Below are 24,125 nucleotides of genomic sequence, written 5' to 3'. Positions count from 1 at the left end.
TACTTTTGTGTGATAGTATTAAATGTATTGATAGTTTCTCACGTTAGATTTAACAGAAATTAAAAAATTCTGTGACACTATCTCAGTGATGTTTGGTAAACTTGAATCTTAAAAAAAATATATGCACAAGTGACTGAGATCTAGTTGGTCTCTTATGCAGTGTTTATTTAAATGGATAAATATATCTAATGTAAAATATAAGCAGAATCTGATTGATGTAACATGTACGAAAGGAATTATTTTTTTTCCCATTTCGGAACAGAGCATTAATTAATATTAGGAAAATGGTGTCAGAGTGGATGCGACTCCTTGAAGCTGAACATACTGAAGCAAGATATTGTAGCGGATAAGGACTGATATCCTTTTGGACAGTGACTAATATCTTTTTGAACAAGAAAAGGATGGATGGCAATGGCATACTAACCAGTGTTATGTTTACCGAAATGCTTTATTAGAGTTGATGAAGTGACCATGGAGTTGAGCTAAAATATTAGATAGAGCAATGGTATCAGAAAATGTTCAAAACGACTCTTATTTTTATTGGATCAAAATATCCTTCGTTATTATCTATTCAATTTAATAAATATTGAATTTTAAAGAAAAATTAAAAATGATTTCTTGGAATTCTTCAAACACTCTGATCCAATGAAATTGTTGGCACCATTAGTGTAACTTGTTGAAATGAATGAAACAAGGAGATGAAATAAATCTCAGAAGAAGAAAGGCATTGCTCTTGAATGGCCGCCAAACGAGATGGAAGAATTAAAAGCCGAAGTAAGATTCAAGAATTTATCACTTTTATGTAGTAATTCCTCCCAGAAAAGTTAGTACCACAAGCCATTTTCTAATGATAAAATTGACATCGTATTGGAGTTTTAGGGAAATTAAAAGGGATGGTTTATTAGTCATTAATGGAACCGAAGAGTGTGGTTCTAGCTAATTAATTGAGTACATTTTGCTTAAAATGCAGGTATAAATTAAAGTAATCGAGGTGATCCAGTGACCACCATATTTAATCCTTTCACATGTTGTGTGCTTTGTCAGGACCCCATCTTCTACTTCCTCATCAATGTCCATCGATCCTAGTCTTGCTCCAACCTCTTTAAACGAGTTTCATTGATAACTTTGGTGGCACAGTAGTGTCACGCTGGGAGATCGATACTCAGAATATTCATATTCTCAATAAAATTTGAATTTTGATATTCTTATTTATTTGTTCTCTGAATATTTTATCATTAATTGCACCACAACCGTAGAAGCACATAGATATATAATTAAAAACAACTCAAGTTGTATATATACTGAAGTGTGAGTAAAATCAAGGATGTAGCTTCCTCAATCACATAACCTTAAATTGTCAGAATTAATATTGTTAGCCGAGTAAATAGTAATTGCGCTAGCTCATGTGAGTTGGATGGTACTGTAAAAAGAGTAGGTCGTCAGAAAAAGGGCAAACAACTCCAAAGCTACCAATTAACTTTAAATTTATTTCTATGGCTCTGTTTTCGTACTCTTTTTCACAGGTAGATGGAAGCCAAGTAGCTGCGAACAAGATGAAGGTGGTGAGTTATGGTAAAGGAAATCTCTTATAAAAGCCCAACTCTCTTGACCCTCCTCCTCGATCAGCAGTGTGCATGCACCATGCTTATGGCTAACCCGTTGCTGCTCCTCTCTCTCGCGTCCATCTTCTCATGCATTTCTCTGGCCGCGGCTGCGCGCGCCTTCTTCGTCTTCGGTGACTCTCTCGTCGACAACGGCAACAACAACTACTTGGCGACCACCGCGCGTGCCGACGCCCCGCCTTACGGCATCGACACGCCGAGCCACAGACCGACGGGGAGGTTTTCGAATGGGCTCAACATACCTGACGTGATCAGTTAGGTGTTCCTAAGGACTAAGGCCATATACAAGTAACTGCATGTTTCATCAAATTAAACAACATGTGGACTGACCATGATTAATTCTAGCGTCTCAGGTGAAAAACTTGGATCCGAGGCCACGTTGCCTTATCTCAGCCCTGAGCTGCAAGGGGAGAAGCTACTTGTTGGTGCCAACTTTGCTTCTGCAGGGATTGGAATCCTCAATGACACTGGCATTCAATTCGTAAGCTGGCTAGTTAGAATTAATAATAAATTAACACATGCATCTCCAACTCCAACTCAGTGCGTGGAGGCAGATTAAGACATTAATTAATTAATTAATTAATCAATCTAGATAGCTAGTAATGTGATGACAAATTAATAACTTAATGCAGGTGGATATAATTAGAATTAACAGGCAGTTGGAGTATTTCCAGGAATACCAGCAGAAGTTAAGCGGTTTGGTGGGACGAACTCAGGCGCAGAGATTAGTGAACGGGGCGTTAGTCCTCATCACGCTCGGAGGCAATGACTTCGTCAACAACTATTATTTGATCCCTTACTCTCTGAGATCTCGCCAGTTCTCTCTCCCGGACTACGTTCAATATTTAATATTCGAGTACAAGAAAATCCTCACGGTATGTATATTATATATATGAATTGAATTTGAATTAAAACATTCTTTGAGAATGGATGATGGATTTCAATTCTTTTGCATTGATTGGTTATATATAGAGATTGTATGAGCTGGGAGCTCGTCGGATTCTTGTGACGGGGACGGGGCCGCTGGGGTGCGTCCCGGCGGAGCTTGCGCTTAGACGGAGCCGTAACGGGCGGTGCGACCCGGAGCTGCAAAGAGCGGCGGACTTGTTCAACCCGCAACTGGTGCAGACACTGGGCGAGCTCAACGGTCAGTTTGGGTCGGACCCGTTCTTGTCGGCCAATGCGTTCCAGATGCACATGAACTACATCTACAACCCGGAGGCGTTCGGGTTCAGGACGTCCAAGGTGGCGTGCTGTGGGCAGGGTCCGTACAACGGGCTCGGCCTCTGCACCAGGGCGTCGAACCTGTGCCAGAACAGGGAGGACTACGCGTTCTGGGACCCGTTCCATCCGTCGGAGAAGGCGTGCAGGATCGTGGTGGAGCAGATCATGACGGGCTCGGTGGAGTACATGAGGCCGTGGAACTTGAGCACCGTCTTAGCCATGGACGCGGCGCTTTAGGTGGAGCTTGCATGTGATTGTTTTCTTCTTCCAGATCATCTGAAGCTGCTGAAGCAGAGTTAAACATAATCACGACAAAAATAATAGTATGAAATGATAATAATAAATTAATTCCAATCGATAGATAAAGATTTATGATGCTCGACGTTATGACAATCAAAGTTAGTATTATTGTTGAGATTGTGAAACACTATTGCTATATTTATCATTGTATCTTTCGTGTATTACCTTACCTATATATTTTGTATAAATAAGTGTGTTATTCTCTGATAATGCATAAATAAAGAAAGCAATTTCTTTTTCTCTTTTTTTGCTCTCTTTTACGTACTCTGTCAAATTCAAAACAAGCTAAGCATCCTGTTATTTCATGTTTATCTTAACCTGGAAGAAAGGGAGAAGAAATCACTGCATAAATGACCATCAACTGAATTCGAATAGTTGATAGGTTTGATCATCAATTACATAATAAATTTCTATATTTGATTATAAATACTAATTTTTTTTATGGAATCGTCATTGCTTAGTTATGAAAAAGCTTTATGTTTCTTACTTTTGTGATATGTAAAGTGATTCTTGTATCTCTTTTTCTTTTGCTCTGCAAGTGATTTCCGTGTCCCTAACAGTGGCACATTCAAATCAAGTAGTATTGGAAGGCACCATAGCAAAAAAGGGGTTAATTAACTGAGATACAACCATATATATTAACGAAAGCTTGACCACCATACGTTCGACACTAGATTTTGTGAACACGTTTCCAGTAATGTTTCACCAGCTCTATAAGATGCATACCATCAGAGTTAACTAGCATACTTCAATTATTTGATCAGGGAAAAAGACTGCAAATAGAACATCATCGAACCATACATAATCTGAGCTCCTGGAAAAGCAGCAGTACTGAAGAAGAACCAATAACTAGAAGAAGTCAGGTTTGACCCACTCATACCGACCCTGGAGCGGGTTCTCGTTAGCAAAATCAAAATTGTACCTGGAATATCATAAGATCAAGAGATTAAGGAGATTCTGCAGGATGATGTTTCAGGTACTTAAATCAGTAGGAGAATCATACTTTTCTTGAAGATTTTGGTGGTGATATTGCTCTGTGTTACCAAAGAACTCTTCCAAGTCCTGCTGAGTAGGGATGTGTTGACTTATCTTATGTCGTCTTTGATTGTTGACAGATGAAGTAGTAGGTCTGGTTGTAGAACCAGGAGTTGTTATCATATCTGGTTTCCTAATTGAACCGCGAGGAATTGTCTCTCTGATATGCCTGTGGTCAACTATAATCACATTAATATCCTATACATTGTCTCTCAAAACTTCCCACAGATGAAGAAAATAATCATCCACTAAAAGGCCTGTTAACGAGTAGTATAGTATTAATGACTTGCAAAATAATTCACAGTGGCAGCATTCACTGCTTGAAGTCACAACACGAAAAGAGGAAAGAAGAATGGTGCACCAGTAAAATTATTTGGAGAATTGATAAAGCAGAATAATAAATACAAAATTTACAAGTCTTTTTTTCATGATATAACACAGACTAAAAATTACAATGAAATTTGTTCAGATATGAATTTATCAATGGTCCTCAGTGAGATTGATATGATGATTGTTTGGATACAGAAATTCTGATTCAGATTCTTGTCCAGAAGTGCTAGCATCTTCCCTAAAGACAGCCTCTATGTTGTCCTTAGTAACTTTGGTACGTGCAATAAGCTCAGGCGACACTTTAAGCCACTGAAGGTCCTAGTTCAGTTTCAGTTTCAGCTTTGGACAAACAAAACTCCAGAGATGAGACAAACAAGAAACCCATGTGTGTGCAGAACTGGACTGGACCAGCCAGTTAGACAAGGAACCAGTGTTCTGATCTAATGCATGCGTATAGGAAATCTCGGTTTAAACTGGCTGTATATGCATCAGAACTGGAGAGAAAACTCAGGCCAGGGTCAGCCTGTCACCTCTGGTTTTCAGAACATTGTTTGAGACAGTAAAATCTAATGACTTATTTACTTAGAAAATCAACAGAATAAACTAAAGAGAGAGACGTTTTAAAATTTCATTCTTGCAACTAATTACCTTAAAATCTATTTTAAAAAGATGAAAAAATAAAATTCATGAGATTCATCTAAATCGACATTTTAGTTCCATCTAAAATGGGGTTTCAGGGGGGGAATATCCATGGAAAGCAGTGAAACGTCTGAAAGTTATACCCGTAAATCACATTGTCATCATGAAACCGTGAGGGGTTTGCAATACAACAAATTAAGGTGTTAGTTGTCTAAATTACTAGGATCTGTGAAAGAACAAGGAAAAAAAAAGCTGAACAACAATGCTGGGAAGAGTAGATAAAGCCATTCACTTTAAACCATCTAAAAATAACCAATTGATAGATGCAACACAACCAAATATCTTGACGAGCATTGAACACTCCTACAAATTAATAAAAGAGAGGCAAAGTAAATGAGCGCTAGAAAGGACAAATACTGTTGTAAAACCTTACATCCCCAAATTTTCTACAACAGGATGAATCAAAATCTCACCTTTCCGTAGCTTCAACATCAAAATGGTCGACTTCTACCACTGTTGTCTCTCCTACTTCCTCGTCCTTGTCGAATGCGATGACCGGCTCCGAACCCTTCCTCGGATTTCGGGTAGCTCGCTCCCAGCTAGTAGGTCCAGAATGATGCGATTTAGTGGAACCCTCGCATGGGTCAACGGATAGAAGCGACGGCTTAGCGAGGCGGCGGCTCCGGAGCTCGAGGTAAGCCAATGATGAGTCCGCCGTGGCGGCAGCTAGGGTCTGGGCGCGAGTACGGACGCCGTGAGTGGCGCGGTGGTGGGAAACCTCCATGTGGGCTACCTCGCCGGAGAGCTTAGCTTTCCTCGCAGACCTCCCCGTGGCGTCCCTGTCCAAGCCGCGTGATTACACTGCGGAGAGGGGGAGAACGATGAAAAAGGGGCCTCTTTTGGCGGGAGGGGAGGAAAAGTAGGCCAGATGAAAATTGAAAAGGAAAATAAAAGCGATTTTGGAGGGAGGAAAGTAAAAAAATAAATAGCTTTTTGAAATCCTTTTTTCTTTCTTATCAACAAATAAAAGAAAGAGAGACATTATTTGGTGGTGAAAACTGAAAATGGAGGATTGAGATTGCTTTGGGAAGTGGAGTATCCACAAATAAAAGGAACAAATATAAAATCAACAACTTTGTCTTCTTCAGAATCTCGCCATTTTAATGGCTCTTCATTGTCCTGTAATTTACTAAGTCACATAGTTAATTTTTTTTAATATGTATTTGTGTTTTATATTTATCAAAATATATACTTAATTCTTATTAAGCCTAAGATCACTTACGAGCTTTGATCAAAATTCACCAATGGTCTTAAAATGTTCAAAATTTCCACATCTTGATATAGTCTAACCAAGGGAGTTCTAAGTAAAATCTTTCAAAATTGTGTCAATTTTAGAAATCCACAACTATCTATCTATGAAATTCATGTCTAAGGACAATTTTACTCACTCATCAACTAAGGGCTCCTAAAATCCTTATTTCAGACTATGTCAAAATACAAAAACATTAGGAATCGAGTGAGATATATAGTCAATCTAATTTACCGTAGGAAATATAATTTTCTCCTCCGAATTTTCCGAGGAGTTGAATAATTAAAAAATAAATAAATATGAAAATCAGATACCGAGTTTGAGTATCAAAAAAAGGTTAGATTAATTGTACTGCTCGAATGTGAACTCGCACTTCCCATCACTTCCAAAGTGTCAGCTGCAATCTGCTCGGGCTACGAAAAGATGACCTTTGGGCAATAAGCACAGTGAACTTTTCAGTGTAACTTTATCCATTTCCTTGCATTAAATTATACGAGTTTGGGAAGATTATATTAATTGAGCATTCGAACTCTTCCTCCCTCTGCATGCTTCGTTGTTTACAAAAGTGTCTGTAAAAACTGTAAAAGTAGGAGCTTTCTTTCCCAAAGATCCTCCTCCTGACCTTCGGAGTTTAACCTCGTCCACGGTGGCATGCCCTTCCAAAGGAATCCTATGTTTCGTTTCGCACGACAAGCACGCACGCACGCACGCTGCACACGAGCAGGCATTTTTTTTTTTTTACCTTGTGACTTAGCTTTGGCAGTGACGACACGCATATGGTTTATCTTCTTTGATGACTAGCTCCCAAAGGACAGCACAGTACCACTCTCTGGTTGAAGGACAATAACCTCGTCGATCAGAGTTTAAAAATCACACATGCACCGGTGCATGTAAAAGGGAATAGATAATATAATTAGAAAGAAACATTAATTATATTGCTGAGGCAGAGATGCTTGCCTCCATCCCTCTCAGTTGCATATATGGCAAGTGAGGCGACAATGAGAGGAAGTAGAAGGAACAGGGAAAGCAGAAAAACAGACATATGGCGCCATCAAGATTTGCCTGTTCCCTCGCGTCCCACCCCTCCATGTGACCTACATGGTCCCAACCTCGGCTAGCTCTTTTTTAACCTCCCTGTCCAATGTCCATCCGTGGACCAGAAGCCGGAGATCACTCCAACGATTGTCTTCATTCTTTTCTGAGGACAGCCTTCGTGGCTTAACGTGACTTGTCTCTGCATGCATGCTCTCGTCACCTCAAATCAGAAATTTCTTTTACAAGTTTTTTAAATGGATACTTCGTGATGTTGCTTTGCCTCCTTCCTCGAGAATTCTTATCTTCGACATTGATTACGCCTGAAATTAATTCAGCGTCAGCATCACTCAATACTTAATTACGTCTGTAAAAAAGTCATCCAAATTGCATTCCCAAATTTCTGTGGCCATTCTTTGCAGACAGAGTGGAAGGATTGGTGACGGCCACGGATCGATTTCCTTTCAAGAAAGCGAAACATCTACCCTGGAAGGGACCATTAATTATGTTGTATTCGATCTTCATTTAATAACTTGCAGAAGCTTTCATCTCATAAGTCTGTTTCATCGTGATATTTTTGCTGCTCTAAATTTCAATCAGCCAGGTACTTAACTTCGGTGTGTTTATGAAATATATTGACGTTGAAGTTGGAACATTGCACACAGCTATATTAATGTTTGATTGGAGCTCCACACCAACCAATAAAAGAGAGTAAATTTATTAGGTGAGATGCATTTTTAACGAATGAAGACTAAATTAAATGAAATTACTAATCATATTTAAATAGATTAAGCATTAATGTATTCAATAATTGGCATGAAAAGTATTAATAGTTATTAATTATTGTTATTCCATTTGTCAACAACATTTTATTTTGTAATCATTAACACTTTTAATTAAATAAAATATTAAAGATTATATATCAAAATTTGATACTAAATTATTAATGATATTTTTTTAAAAAATAAAATATTAACAATATTTTAGAAAACAAACACTGTTTTTTAATATAGTAAAATTTGGTTTTAGTAATCATCCCAAAAACTAGTGATTTATGAAAAAATAAAACTTTGAATTTATCTTCACAATGAATCAACAATAACTCCAACTTCATTAATTCATCATTAACAATATTGGAATTTGTTTACAAAATCTCATAACGCTGTATAATTAAGCTGAAACCATTTTCTGGCTTGGGATGACAATATCTATTATATTTACTAATCTTATTCTTTGCAAAAGAGAAGAACATTGTAGAAGAAAGGATCAGCATCGTGCTATTAATTGCTAGCTGGATCAAATGAAGAATTCAATCAAAGTTCTTTTGCAACCCTCCATCACTTGCCTCGTCCCTGTACCAATTCGAAAGCAAAAATTAACATGAAGCATTGCGAAAGAAATTAAAGTCGAAATTAACGCAGATGAATTTTTCTGAATTGATGGAACTCACAATTGACTTCTTGCAGTGAAGAATGGCGTCGTCGATGGAGATATCAGAGTTAATGCCGCGGCACAAGTCCACGCTCGACATTGCGTCGCTGGTCCTCGGAGAACTCCTCACCGAGTCCTTTCCGGTGTTCGCCGACTTGAACGAAGATGAATAAGAAGAAGAAGAAGAAGAGGAGGAGGAGAAAGAAGGAGAAGAAGAAGAGAGCAGCCTCAAATCCTTCACCGTCTTGTACAACGGCATCAGGAAGCAGAGATACTTGCACGTGTTCTTCTTCTGCGACTTGGAACGGAGCAGAGACGAGGACGAGGACGAGGACTTCGTCGCCGGACCAGCTGGAGTCTTTTGGGGCGGCGAGTTGACTGATTGAGACTTTGCGAGACGAGGACCGGACGGGGCATCGGCGGCGGACGGCGGTTGGTCATGGCGGAGCGGGAGGAGGTGGCCGTCGGAGAAGATCTGGTCGGCGTGGACCTGCGCAGAGCACTGCGGCGACGGGAGGCCGAAGTCGAACTGATCGTCGGTGGACCAACGGATGGAGAAGAAGTAGTCAGGCTCAATCTCGATGAAGGACCCGGCGCCATCATGCGAGCGTTGGCTGTCGCCCACAGCTTCCGCGGCGGCTGTGGCGGCGGCGGAGGAGTTGAGGTCGATGAGCCAGGCGCAGGAGAAGCTGTCGTCGGGGAGGAGGAGCTGCTGCGAGGCATCCATGATCGCCAGGATTAATAATGAAGAGCAGCGTCTAGTGATATGATGAATTAGCAGATGACAAGTGATTAAGTACTGCGGAAGGCAGACAGCGGAAGATATAGACGACAGACACGCGACTACATGCGAACAAAACAAAATTGAAGCGTGATTCCATTTATAATCAATCCCGTGAATTTGTTTTGGAATGTGCAGCTGGTGGTCCTCAAATAGATCATGACCGGCCGATGATGAACGCACTGCCTTTCTCCGACATACTTCCAGTAATTAATATAATTAAATGGAGTAGCTAGCGTGTCTCAACGTATGATGTTTTTCGATTAATTCCTTCTTTAATTTTAAATTTAACGTATGACGTATGATATATGATACGGCTTGTCGCGAGTGATCCCACAAATATCTATAGATAAAATGAAATGGTAGTTAAGGTTGGAATATACGTATCTAAATAAATCATCTCTTAGAAGTAGAATTTTCAATATAAACTCGGGCGATTACTGAATCGATTAGACGATTTAGCTTCTCACTCTAGCTTAAACCCAGACGATCATAGAGCTGACAGGACCTACAAGATTTCGTCTAAACTTATAGGAATCAGATCCTCACTTTTCATGAACAGGACTCTCAACATAAACTCAGGCGGCCACAGAGTCATCAAGACCTACAGGACTCAACTCATTGCTCATGAACAGGGCTCCCAGCATAAATCCGGTCGCTCACAAAGCTAATTGGATCTATGGGACTCGGCTCCCCACTCTGCATACGAGCATGATTCTTAGCTTAAACCAGTCCCCAGGGCGTAGCACAGCTGGGGGCGCATGGTTTCGTGGTCGAAAGTTCAGGGTTCGATCCTCGGGGTGTCATTGTCTGTGGTTAGCGTCCCGGCTATGCGCTTTCAGCTGTGTACCTGCATTTACCTCCCTCCATATCTGTGGAACCGGCTCTAGGGGGGCCGCTGATGTGGCGGTTCCACATGATTCTCAGCTAAAACCCAATCGGTTCCAGACCGATCAGACTAACTCTAAGAGACAACATTGTTAGAGAATCACCACAATCTATTAGAGAATATTACATTAATAACGTATACACATAATGGAACCTTCCTCAGGCTAGAGGAAAGTTGTTGTACACCCTCCATTACCCAACATATTCTAATACCTGACATTCTCTACCACCTCAGTATTACGGAGGTTATAAGAGGTGGTATAAAAAGAGGATCTTCTCCGTTGACCATGTATGCATATGCACACCTACGCATCCACATTTACTATTCTATTGTTCATCTTCTTGTCCATTTTCACTCGGCTACTGCTCTGACTTGAGCATTGGAGTATCTGCGCTAAGGATCTCCTCCCTGGTTCTCGCTCAAACGTTCTCGTTAACTCTATCTGTGGTGTGCGTATGTACGCAACTTCTAGCTCAAGGTCCATAGTCTTTCCTCTGTCAACACTCCTGCTATCTCACTGGCCGCCCATCTACTCAACTTCCAGGCAGGATCAAATTTGGCACCGTTTGTGGGAATACATTCACCTGTTTTGGAACATAAATATGGACGCAATATGTAAAATCAGCATTGCCATGACACCAGAAACATACAAGCTTTTATAAATGTCAAGGCACGAGCATTGTCTTGGGAACAAGCCGTGGATTCTCACCCGCACATGGCACTTGTACCCTTGGTAGAGGAGTATCCTAGGTCAGAGAGAAGATCTAAGAAAAAACAACTGTTCGAGTACCCTCAAGCATTTTTCGAATGCCCGTTGAGGGTTGCCCCAAAATTAAGCAGTCACAAGCCTCCTAAGCTGAGAATTCATCCCAGAGGGACCCGAGACAAGGCAAGGCTCCGGTCGAACTAGAATCACCCAAACAACCCAGTGTGTCTTTCTCTCAAGAGGTACTGGATGAAAAGTTGCCTAAGCATTTCCGACCTTTGTCGATTGGAGAGTATGGAGGTAACATCGATCCTAAGGATCACCTCTCAAGATTTGAGAACACTGCTCTACTACACTAGTATAGAGATGCAATAAAATGCCTATTGTTCTTGACTACTCTATTAGGCACGACTCAAAGATGGTTCGACCGACTGCCAGTTGGATCTATTGCTTGCTTTAAGAAATTCAGAAAAGCCTTTCTACACCACTTTGCCAACAACAGAAGGTATCAAAAGACAAGCCTGAGTCTGTTAATGATCATGCAAGGGACCAAGGAATCCTTGCAAGCATATATCAAGTGATTTAACGAAGTGGCGCTAAAAATTTCATCCGCCACTTCTGAAATATCAATAAGTGTCTTCTCTCAAGGTCTTTTAGATTCCGAGCCCTCATCAGAAAGACAACAAAGGACTTTGATAACCTGCTGGGGAAGGTGATTAAATACATTAATATAGAGGAAGTCTAGGCTGCCCGGAAAAAAGAGGTGATTGCCCCAGCTTCGACTGGCCAAGCCGATTAGGGACCACCAACACCTCCATTAAGCTCTAGAGAGTCTCAACTGAATCTTCCGTCGGTCCAAGAAGCAAGAGTGGTACAACATGTCAAGGTCGATCAAACCTCTTTTACCGAACCCCTTTAGTGGGTATCTCATATTGCACTTACATCAATCTCATCATTATTCTACAAGTGGATGTCATCAATATGTCAAGATGTTCCGTCGAATGGCTGAGTCAGGAGAAGCAAATAAAATATCATCCTCGCTCTCCTCCAGAGGATCCCCTTCGAGAACATAGCAAGAAGAGCTGACGATCAAACCAAGTACCGGTCGACAGCTCACGGTTGGTAATGTCAATCGACAGATCTCAACCGTCTCAACTTTAATCAACTTCCTTCACTCGGCCAGTAAGTTTAGAAACTTTACCTTTATAAGTTTAATTCAAAATATATCCCTATTTTTTGCACAACAGAACGTACAAGCTCAAAGGCATACGACTTATATGTCATGAGTCCCAACTCCAGGCATTCAGGTCATACATCGTGCCTTCACTTTCTAAGGCGTTCGGGTCATACATTGTGCCTCCTAGCCCCCCAAGCATTCAGTGTTGGGATATGTCTGATGTGGGTGCATGCTAGAACACGATTTGTAAACATGCGCAGAAGAAAATAAAATAATAATAATTCTTAATTATTACATCACACACACCACACACATACAAGGATACAACATGCTAAATATGATCGCATAATTAAAATTTTATGAGAAGTAAATTTATGTTAGGTATACCTTATAGATGACCTATAACGAGAAAGACATCAACAGTAGCGACGTTGTCAAATCTCGCCTCTATTTGTATCAACGTCGAGCTCCTCAAGACAACTTCTTGAGTACAAGCCTCTCCTTCAGAAGTTACTAGCCATGAGCGAAGAAGAGGGATCAAGAGGAAGAAGAAGAGAAGCACACAAGGGAGAGTTTTCTTCCCTTGTGGTGGTCACGACAACAAGAAGGAGCACCCTTTTGTTGGCAGCGGGAGAGAGAGGAGAGGGAGAGGAGGATTGTATTTTCAAAAGCCAATCAACTAAATAATGAAACTTGTATCTAATTTTCTTTCAATTACATCTATATATAATGCTCTTTAATGAATTAAATTAGAAAGCCCAAATCCAACCCATTATCCCTTAACCAAAAAGTAGCTCATTAACCCTTTAGTTTGGTTCACAACTAAATCAAGTTGGTTCATGACTAATTTATGATTAAACCAAATATGATTCAACTCTATCATAAGAGATGTAACTCATCCGCATTTCCATTATGACAAATATTTCCATATTTATCTTATATATGGTCTAACCAAATATTTATCTCTTGATCTAAGAATCTATTCTTTAACTTATTTTACGTCTTTTAGAGACTCGTTAGTGTGTGTGACCCAATAAGTTCCCGATTTAATTTGATAATCCATAATTAACTACTTAATTAAAGAACGATTATGAGTGACACCTAGTAGTACATCATAATCCCCAATTAGTCAAAAAATCATAGTTAATCTTAGAACTAATTCTAAACCTTTCAGTAGCTGCAGTGAGTCGTGCCTTGTTCCTTTCACTCGTCTTATAAGACATGGTCTATGTATTTGTTCCCACTAGACTAACTACGTAATCTAGCCCAAGTAATACTTCCTCATTCTATAGATTCAAATTACTCGTATATGTATACAAGAGTCTCGTAATCTTAATATGTGATGCTTTGACCAAAGACTTTGAGTAATAATCCTAACGAGTGGTCATACGGTATACGTCTCCTTACAAGGAGCGGTGAATCTTCTGTGGGCTCTTTAAACATCTTCAGACATTTTGAATTATGCCCAATCATTCTGGATCCACACCTCAATGAGGTGCTTGCTAATTAAGATGTCAAAGTACAAGTCTCCATGACCAAGATGACTTGTATGAAGTCTTACAGCGAGTCACTCCAATGAACTAGTTATCATAATTAGCATCCACGTTTAACTCTCGACATCCCAATGTCTCCAACCAGTGAGAAACCAGCTACTTGGCAAACCAAGGAGTATAAGCCGTGTTAGTTTTACAGAATTGATGATGTCTGAATGCATCAATTCGATGACTAGAGAAATTTCAATACGTTTATAATTGCACATGTAGAGATAATCACTAGTTGTGATCTAATTGTAATTTCTCTCATGCTATAAATTGTATTGTGGGCATTCAGTAAATGACTTTAAGACAATCAAACATATAATATGCATTCAAATAATAAATCTATATTTAGTAAAATTTGTAAAGCGATTGCCTTAGAACATCCCTCAAAATCTAACATTCAGGTCATACACCATGCCTCCCAGCTCCAATGCATTCGGGTCATATACCATGCCACTCGACTCTAAGACATTTAGATTATATACTATGCCTCCACTCTTGAAGCATTTGGGGCCATATATCGTGCCTCCAACGTCGTGCCTCTATTCTCTAAGCATTCAGATCATACATAGTGCCTCTAATGCCATGTCTTTAATCTACAAGGTTAAAATCCAGACTCTCTCGCCGCCCGACTGAGTTATAAGCGATCATGCCCTCGCGCATGTCTCAGACTCTCGCACTGCTCGACCTAGTAATAAGTAAGCATGCCTTCACACATGTCCCAGACTCTCACGTCGTCTGATCGAGTTATAAACAAGCTTACCCTCGTGACTATATCTCAGACTCTCATGTCGCTCGCCCGAGTTATAAGCCAGCTTGCCCTTGCACCTAGGCTCTAAACTCTAAGCACTCAGTTGAGTTATAAGCGAGCATGCTCTAGCGCCTATGTCCCAGACTCTCAAGCCGCCTGACCGAGTTATAAGTGAGCTTGCGCTCGTGTCTGTCCCAGATGTTGGTGCGGGAAGCATCCGACGATTGAACCTGGATTTTGATAATGGCAAAGGATTCAAACTTAAAATTATTTGTGATCTAATGTGTTGAATGAGCTTACAGGAAAAGTCCTAAGGTATCTTAGGCAAAAGTCCTAGCTGCGGTTAGACAGACAGAAAAAATCCTAGGGGGTGGTAACCCTATATTTTAGGGAGTGGTAACCCTAGGCAGAAAGCCTTGGCAGGTCGAGGTCTTCGGGCAAAAGTCCTAAAGTCGGATACTCTAGGTAGAAAGTCCTGGTGTTGCGAACTAAGTGGAATTTAAAGTCTGGACGGGTCGTGGAGCGGACGTCCAGCGGAAAGACCTGAAGACTCGGGCATTGAGCAAAAGTCCAGTCAGTCTAGAGAACTGGACTGGCAACAAGTATACTCTCCTGAGTAAAGTAGATGAGGACGCATTCCCCGCTGAGGGAACAGTAGGCGTTGGTTCGACCTAGGGTTTCCGGTCAAAAATCCAAAGTCAGAACCGGACAGTTCAAAAACTGTCAAATACTTCAGTTATCATGTTTATAGTGTACTAATTTTGTTTTGCAGGATATGCTGTTGTTTTGTGGACTAACGTACCTTGCAAGGACCAAAGAGCATGTTTTATCTTGGATGAACAGTGACCAAGGCACCCTCCATGGAGCTTGGAGGCGCCTCGGGTGCAAGGCTAAGGAGTCTTTGCAGCAGAGCTGGAGGCACCCTCCAAAGGAGCTGGAGGCGCCTTAGACGACATTGGAGGCGCCCTCAAGGGCATCGAAGGCGCCCTCAAGTGGATGAGCGACAAAGAAGTCAGGCATTATCCACGCGCGGCTGACTCAGTGATTGGAGGAGCCCTCAAGGGCCTTGAAGGCACCCTCAACTGCCTATAAAAGGCAGTCTCGAGTAACAGTTTGGATAATCAAGTTCTAAGCAATCTTTCTTCAGCGCACTGCTAAGGAGATGATCCGGCTAAGCTACAACAAGACCTCGACGACCCGAAGCTGCGAAACATCAATTCTTTGTTGTCGATATAGCCTTTTCAATACTATCATTGTAATAATTCTTGTAATATTTACGCGATTATAGTTGTTGCCTAAATTAAACATTCAACAAGTGTGGACCTTGGAGTAGGAGTAGCCCTAGGTTCAGAACCAAGTAAATCTTGACGTCTTCTCTGTGTGTGTGTTATTTATTATTCCACTGCATTTACTTCTAAGTTTTCCGAATACGAAAAGTGAAAGTCACGAGCGCTATTCACCCCCCCTCTAGCGTATCTCAATCCAACAATTGGTATCAGAGCGGGGTCGCTTCGATTTGATGCAACCACCAGTCAAGCACATTTTTCATGGTGATTTTTAGTTTTTCGGAGTCGATCGGAATCAATATTCTTGTTGCCCTCCGATTTTTTTTGTAATCAAAATTTTCTCAAAGTTAGTGCAACACCACTCGAGATCCGTGTTAGTTTTTCTTTTAACCCGCACTACTAATCTAGGATTAAGTCCTGGGACAAGTTTCTTTTTGTTGTTTTCCTTGTGCAAGTTTCTATGGCTCTTCAAGAAGGCTACAGTATAGCCTGACCTCCGCTCTTCACTGGAGAAGACTTCGGTTACTAGAAGGGCCGAATGAAGTCGTACCTTCAGACTTATTTCGAAGTATGGATGATCGTCAAGACTGGTCTTGAACTCCCAACTGATGGCAACGACAAATTGATATCGTGTGAGAACTAGGATGCAACTCTGATAAAGAAGGTAGAAACAAATGCCAAAGCAACCTGTACACTTCAGTGCGGCTTAACCAAGGAGGAGCTGAACCGCGTCAGCCCGTTCTCGAGCGTCAAAGAATTGTGGCAAAAGCTAATCGAGTTGCACAAGGGCACGCCCGATACAAAGGTAAGTAAGCGTGACTTACTACTTAATAAATTATATAATATTAAAATGTAGGAAGGTGAGACGACTAGCCAGCCCCATGCCCGTATACAAGATCTACTCAACGGACTCCACACAATCAGACAAAAAGTGGAGAACCGCGACATCCTAAGGTACGCCCTAAATGCTTTTCCGAGGAATAACTTGTGGGCATCCATGGTAGATGTTTACAAGATATCTAAGGATCTATCTTTAATTAAACTAGACGAATTGTTTGCTGAATTTGAATTGCATGAACAAATTAACGCTCGATCGACTGAGAAGGGTATAGCTTTGATTGCAGGTACAAGCAGAGCACATGAACCAAAAGCAAGACGCAGAACCGAAACAGACTCAGAAGAAGAACCAGACTCGGATGATGATGATGACAAGATCACAGCCGAACTCTTCAATCTGGTAAGAAAGCTCTACAAAAAGAAGAAGGGCTTCAACAAGAAGGACGTCAAGAAGGTAATTCAGTCCAAGGAGGTTCAACCATGTTCCAAGGTCAAGTTCGAAGTAACCTGCTATGGCTGGAATCAAAAGGGACATATCAAAGCCAAATATCCGAATCAAAAAGATGTTAAGAAGCAAAGAAAGAAGAAAGCTCTGAAGGCAACCTGAGACGAGTCCTCATCAGAAGAGCCCGATAAAGAGCTCGAACAGACAAGCTTCCTTGCATTGATGGCCCGGGACCAAATCAACAAATCCGAAAGCATGGACGAATCGGAAGTTGAGCACGAGAGAAGCCACGTATCCGTATTCGTTTCCGAAGGGCCGAACCCTGCTATAAGTATCTCTCGATTACATAACTTAGTTAATTATCTTATGCACAAATTAACTAAGTCCAACGTTCAGATCAAATCACTTCTAAAGGAGGTAACATCCCTTAAAGAAGTGACTAACTCTGAATCCTTGACTGACCCTATTCAAACTGAAACCTCAACTCAAGTTCAAAAGCTTGAGGAAGAGAATTCCAGCCTGAAAACTCAAGTCAAGGATTTGAAGATCACATTGGAACAGTTTACACTGGGTTCCAAGAATCTTGATTTGATTCTTGGAAAATAGAAGGTCATATACAATAGATCCTAACTAGGATTTAAGACTAAAAGGAAATACCATTCATATCTATCACTTGTTAACAGACCAAATAGAATGGTAGTCCAAGAATGGGTACCTAAGTCTAACTTGGTCAATCACGTTGGACTAGGTCATTATTGGGTCCCCAAGGATCAGATACATTACCTTGATAGATCATATCGAGGCTATGATCCAGGGGGAGCCAATAGAAAAACTATCTTTATAAATAAATAAGAATTGTTTGATGATTGCTTTATTTTTCATACTTTTATTATATGCTTAGATTAAGCTAGATTAAGGACTCAGGCGTAATTTACACTTGATTAGTTAGTCCTAGGAGTTCCAAAAGGAAAATTAAATATATGATTTCTTTGAAAGACTTTGTCTAGAAGTGGTGGATGATCTCATACCCAAGAAGGTCTAGTGCCTCGCCATAGTTTGGAAGTCAATCTTCGAAATGTGTATTTAATTGACCAATTGAAAAACCCAAGTCTAACTCAAATATAAATTAATCCTTAGATATAATCTAAATTAAAGTTAACCATCTCACAAAAATACATAAGGTCCCCTGATTGATAACTTAGAATTGGGTGAGATGGATCTAGGATGAACTTAATCAAATTTAATTAAACCTAATTCAATTCAATTTAAACATTCAATTCAATACAATTTAAATCTTAATTTAATTAACGTAATTAAACATAACTTAATTAATAGTTTAAATTAAAATTATTTTACAACTAATTAGCTAAATTAACTAATTAAATTAACTTAATCAAATTAACTAATTCATTTAAACCTAATCAACTAATTAATTTAACATAATCAAATTAACAAATTAATTTTAAACAAATAAATTAATTTCATGGTTAATTAATTTTAACTTAATTGCCACTTAATTAATTTTAACTTAGATAATTTTAACTTAATCAATTAACTAATTTTAACGTAAATAAATCACTTAAATAATTTTAATCAATTTAGCAAATTTTACCTTAAACCTAAACTTAACAAAGAAATAAATAAATAAATAAAAAGGAACAAGAAACACCTCGGCAAGGCACCTCTCAAAGGCGCCTCCAACACAAAGGAGGCACCCTCGAGAGCGGCCGGAAATTTCTCGCCAAAATAGTTTTAGGGCGCCTCTGAGCGAATACGAGGCGCCTTCCATACGACCTTGAGGGCGCCTTCAAGGGCAATGAAGGCACCTTCAACACACAATTTTCCAGCGAATAGAGGCTTCTATGTTTGCTGTTTTCTCGCGAATCACCCACACTGAGGCGCCTCCAACTCAAGTTCCTCCCCTCTAAACCTCATCAAAGTCTCACAATGCCTCCTAGGTATACCCCAATCTATCTTAAATGTTTCTATATACTTTTATTGTGTATTTTTGTTTTTATATCTGTGTTTGGTTAAAATTAGGAAACGACGTAATGTTGCGTCTACTTCCGGTAGTGCCCCGCCCGCCGATCCTAGGTTCCCCACTAAGCGACATAGGATTGAGTTTATTGAGCATACATTTTCTCCAATTAAATGTAGATATTTGAGTAGAACATTTTTACTAACTATTGTCAACCCGTGGTCCAGATGATTGGGCACTTTCAGCTTGGTAAGTTGGTTTACTACAGTAATGCAGTAAATCAAGACCTATGTGCTCAGTTCTATAACAACCTTGAGAGGTTGATGACCTGACCTATTCCACCAGAGTTGGTGGAAAGAATTTTCAGCTTACCCACGCCTTGTTATGTACTAGTCTAGATCTTAGACCCTCTACATGCCCCTTTTTGTGCTATCCTAGTAGGGATCTGCCATTTGACGACCCCTACTACCACATTATATTAGATACACTATATGTATTTTTTGGGGGAGGAGAGACCACCTGTAGTTTCTGACTTCAGGTCACTTTCTCTTAGGGTCCAGGACTATATTAAGTATCAAGTTCTGACAACATGCATTTTACCAATCACATCTTGGGATGTCCCGAAGATGCGTCCTTCACATTTCTTCTTTTTGTATGTCTTATGTCAGCATTTAGATATAGGCATCACATTACACATGTTTCATAACATCATTCATGCGGCTAGTCTCATTACATCCCTTGTAGTCCACATGCCATACTATTATGTCATAACATATATCTTCTCGATTTTAGGGATAGATACGACCTAGAGGACGGTTACCTCCCTTAGACTTTATGATAAGATTGGCCAGTGTCACCTTAGGTTAGCTCATATAGACATCACCGCTCAAGGGGGCCTCGCATGGAGAGGTAGGCCATCGTCGGCTGATCTAGCTGAGGATGAGGTTGTTGCTCCAGCCGAGGGCGCGGCTCCAGCCGAGGGGTTAGTCCTAGCTCCAGATGAGTATTTTTATCCAGTCGAGTGACAGGAGGTGTTAGGATTCACACTTACTGAGATGTTTGAGGATCCTTTAGCTCAACCTTCGACGTCAGCACAACCTTCCACTTCCATATCTATCGAGGATAGACTCACTCGACTCGAGGAGTCTTCCGCGCAGATACGATAGCTCGTTTTGGACGATTTTTGTACACTACGGGCTGAGATGATCTCCAGATTCACTTCTCTCCGAGAGGAGATTCTTCGAGCACTACATGCACCCGAGCAACCTCTATCACCTTCTCCAGCTGACAATCCTCCTAGTTGATCATATTTTGGACATGCATTGTATCTATTGGACTTACACTTACTCCTTGTGTAGATAACTCTCTTTTTGTTTGTTTGGTCTTGTGCTTACTAGAATAGAATTTACCTTTATTATTCTATTTTTTTAAACTATGTTTTTAACTTTGTTTTAAAATTCTAGGAAAAATAGTTTTCAAAATCCCAATTTTATTAGTTTTCAAAATTTTGGACTTAGCCTAGGAATTTACCCCCTAGAAAGCATGTTCCCCTAGATTTCAGCCAGAGCATCTTACAAGCACACTAGGTTTAACTTGCTTGTGTATAAAAATACTTAGATTGGTTTGAGATGCATAGGGTACTACCTGGACTTAAGAATGCTTATGTCTGTGCTTCGACATAAGTCTGGGCAATAAATATCAATTTACATTAATCAAGTTAAGTTATCCTGTCTTAGTCAAATCTAACTGGATTACTGACTTAACTTAACTAACCAAGTGAAAGCTATTACCTTTTAGGTAAGCAGCTAGTAGCTAATGATTAGACATTTGGATAAGAAAATTTAATTTTAATTTTGACAAGTTGTTACTATTTAAGCTAAGTATTTCTCAAATTTAACTAAGTTAAATTAATGTTTGAATCCCTAAATTTTTCTTTAAAGTTTTATCAAATATTTTTGTTCTCTCTTTTTACACTAAATTTTTTTTCTAAGTTACTTTTCAAACTTTTCTTTAGCTAAAAATTTCTTTCCAAACTTAATTTCTGAAATTTTTTTTTAGGAAAAAGATTTGTTTATCTAAGTACTTTCTCAAAAATTAGATTATTTTAAGAACTAAGCTCCCTACTTAACTTTTGATAAATGTTTTTTCTATTCATTCACTTAGCTAAAAAGTCTACAAGAAAATTTATTCTAAAAGCTAAGTTTTTATCAAAATATTTTAAGAAGCTATTTGTTCAACCTTCTATTAATTTTTTTTAAGTTAGTTCTAGCTAAAAGTTTTTGTGTATTCTAAAAAGCTAAGTTTTTTTAAAACATTCTAAAAAGCAAAGTTTTAAATGATAAAATATTTCTCAAAATTAGTTATTGACTATGTACTTTTAAAGTTAAATTCTTAAACTAAGGTCTATGATCAACTTCTCAACCTATCTATTTTTATATCTTCCTTTTTGCTATTTTTTTTATACATGGCAAAGGGGGAGGGTATATGAAAATTCAAATATGAAAAAAATAGGAGCTTTGCATTTAGGGGGAGTTTTTCACTTAAGCTTTAATTAAGGGGGAGCTTTGCTGTTTTCACTTTGCATTTAAATTTTTGCTTGTACTATCATTGAAATTCTTTACAACATTATTTCTTTATTTCTTTATGTCTTTTTTACTTAACTTTGAATTTTTGTTACCATAATCAAAGGGAGAGATTGTTGGTGCGGGAAGCATATGACGATCGAACCTAAATTTTGATAATAACAAAGGATTCAAAGTTAAGATTATTTGTGATATAATGTGCTGAATGAGCTTGTAGGAAAAGTCTTAAGGTATCTTAGGCAAAAGTCCTAGCTGCGGTTAGACAAACAGGAAAATCGTCGTAACCCTACGTCTTAGGGGGTGGTAACCCTAGGTCCTAGGGGTGGTAACCCTAGGCGGAAAGCCTTGGCGGGTCGAGGTTTTTGGGAAAAAGTCTTAGAGTCAGATCTCTAGGTGGAAAGTCCTAGTGTCGCGAACCAGGTGGAAAGTCTGGACGGGTCGTGGAGAGGACGTCCAGCGGAAAGACCTGAAAACTCGGGCGCTGAGCAAAAGTCCAGTCAGTCTGAAGGACCGGACTGGCAATAAGTATACTCTCCTGAGTGGAGTAGGTGAGGACGCGTTCCCCGCTAAGGGAACAGTAGACGTTGGTTCGACCTAGGGTTTCCGGTCAGAAATCTGAAATCAGAACCGGACAGTCCAGAAACTGTCAAATACTTTAGTTATCATGTTTATAGTGTACTAATTTTGTTTTGCATGATATATTGTTATTTTATGAACTAACGTATCTTACAGGGACCAAAGAACAAGTTTTGCCTTGGTTGAACACTACCCAAGGCGCCCTCCATGGAGCTTGGAGGCGCATCGGGTGCAAGGCTAAGAAATCTTCGTAGTAGAGCTGGAGGCACCCTCCAAAGGAGCTGGAGGCGTCTCGGACGACATTGGAGGCGCCCTCAAGGGCATCGAAGGGCCCTCAAGGGCATCGAAGGCGCCCTCAAGGGCATCGAAGGCGCCCTCAAGTGGATGAGCGACGAAGAAGTCAGGTATTATCCACGCGCGGCTGACTCGGTGATTGGAGGCGCCCTCAAGGGCCTTGAAGGCACCCTCAACAGCCTATAAAAGGCAGTCTCGAGCAGCAGTTTGGATAATCAAGTTCTAAGCAACCTTTTCCAACGCATTGCTAACGAGACGATCCGACTAAGCTACAGCAAGACCCCGACGACCCGAAACTGTGAAGCTTCATTTCTTTGTTGTCGGTATAGCTTTTTCAATATTTTCATATTAATAATTCTTGTAATATTTGCGCGATTATAGTTGTTGCCCAAAGTAAACGCTGAACGAGCGTGAGCCTTGGAGTAGGAGCCGCCCTAGGCTTCGAACCAAGTAAATCTTGGCGTCTTCTCTGTATGTGTGTTATTTATTATTCCGCTGCATTTACTCCTAAGTTTTTCGAATACGAAAAGTGAAAGCCATGAGCGCTATTCATCCCCCCTCTAGCGCATCTCGATCCAACACCAGACTCTCATATCACCTGATCGAGTTATAAGCGAGTCTGCTCTCGCACATATGTTCCTAACTCTTGCACCGCTTGAACGAGTTATAAGCGAGTCTACTCTCGTGCCTATGTGTCAGACTCTCGTGTCACTTGACCGAGTTATAAGCGAGCCTACCCTCGTGCCCATCCCAGACTCTCGTGCTTTCCAGTCGAGTTATAAACAACCCTGCCCTCACACCTAGTCCCAGACTCTTACGCCACCCGATCGAGTTATAAGTGAGTCTGCCCTCACGCCAATGTCCCAGACTCTCGCGCTAGTCGGTCGAGTTATAAGCGAGCATGTCCTCTCGCCTATGTCCCAGACTCTTGCACCGCCTGGCTGAGTTATAAGCGAGCCTGCCCTTGCGCCTATATCCCATACTCTTGCGTTGTCCGACAGAGTTATAGGTGAGACTGCCCTTGCGCCTGTCCTAGAATCTCGTGTCGTTCGGCAAATTTATAAGCTAGCTTGCCATTGCTCCTGTCCCAGACTCTCATCCCACTCGATCAAGTTATAGGTGAGTCTGCCCTCACGCCTATGTCCCAGACTGTCGTACTGCCCGACTGAGTTATAAGCAAGCATGCCCTCGTGCCTATGTCTCAGACTCTTGTGTCGCTCGCCTGAGTTATAAGTGAGTATGCTCTCGCTCCTATCCCAGACTCTCGTACCACTTGATTGAGTTATAAACGAACTTGCCCTCATGCCTATGTCCTAGACTCTCACCCCAACTATGAGTTATAAGCCTGCATGACTCATGCAAA

General features: G+C 40.4%; 3 protein-coding genes across 3 annotated transcripts; 1 reads left to right on the top strand and 2 right to left on the bottom strand.

Annotated features, from left to right (window-relative positions):
* Nucleotides 1-1,626: 1,626 nt before the first annotated feature.
* On the top strand, nt 1,627-3,302 carry LOC122011451 (GDSL esterase/lipase At5g33370-like). The gene is made up of 4 exons (XM_042567846.1): nt 1,627-1,876; nt 1,976-2,103; nt 2,255-2,497; nt 2,595-3,302. The coding sequence occupies exons 1-4, from the start codon at nt 1,642-1,644 to the stop codon at nt 3,081-3,083; spliced, it is 1,095 nt and encodes a 364-aa protein (XP_042423780.1). The 5' UTR covers nt 1,627-1,641; the 3' UTR covers nt 3,084-3,302.
* A 440-nt stretch (nt 3,303-3,742) lies between these two features.
* Nucleotides 3,743-6,055, bottom strand: LOC122011759 (cyclin-dependent kinase inhibitor 5-like). The gene is made up of 3 exons (XM_042568135.1): nt 5,624-6,055; nt 4,150-4,350; nt 3,743-4,068 (listed from the first exon to the last, which is right to left on the bottom strand). The coding sequence occupies exons 1-3, from the start codon at nt 5,932-5,934 to the stop codon at nt 3,996-3,998; spliced, it is 585 nt and encodes a 194-aa protein (XP_042424069.1). The 5' UTR covers nt 5,935-6,055; the 3' UTR covers nt 3,743-3,995.
* Nucleotides 6,056-8,632: 2,577 nt separating this feature from the next.
* On the bottom strand, nt 8,633-9,721 carry LOC122011585 (probable membrane-associated kinase regulator 6). Its single transcript, XM_042567968.1, has 2 exons — nt 8,942-9,721; nt 8,633-8,843 (listed from the first exon to the last, which is right to left on the bottom strand). The coding sequence occupies exons 1-2, from the start codon at nt 9,647-9,649 to the stop codon at nt 8,829-8,831; spliced, it is 723 nt and encodes a 240-aa protein (XP_042423902.1). The 5' UTR covers nt 9,650-9,721; the 3' UTR covers nt 8,633-8,828.
* Nucleotides 9,722-24,125: the final 14,404 nt, after the last annotated feature.

The sequence above is a fragment of the Zingiber officinale genome, chromosome 8A, assembly GCF_018446385.1.
Source record: "Zingiber officinale cultivar Zhangliang chromosome 8A, Zo_v1.1, whole genome shotgun sequence".
NCBI classification, from domain to species: Eukaryota; Viridiplantae; Streptophyta; class Magnoliopsida; order Zingiberales; family Zingiberaceae; genus Zingiber; species Zingiber officinale.
The sequence above is the reverse complement of the archived record's forward strand: the minus strand, read 5'-3'. Positions and strand labels throughout refer to the sequence as shown.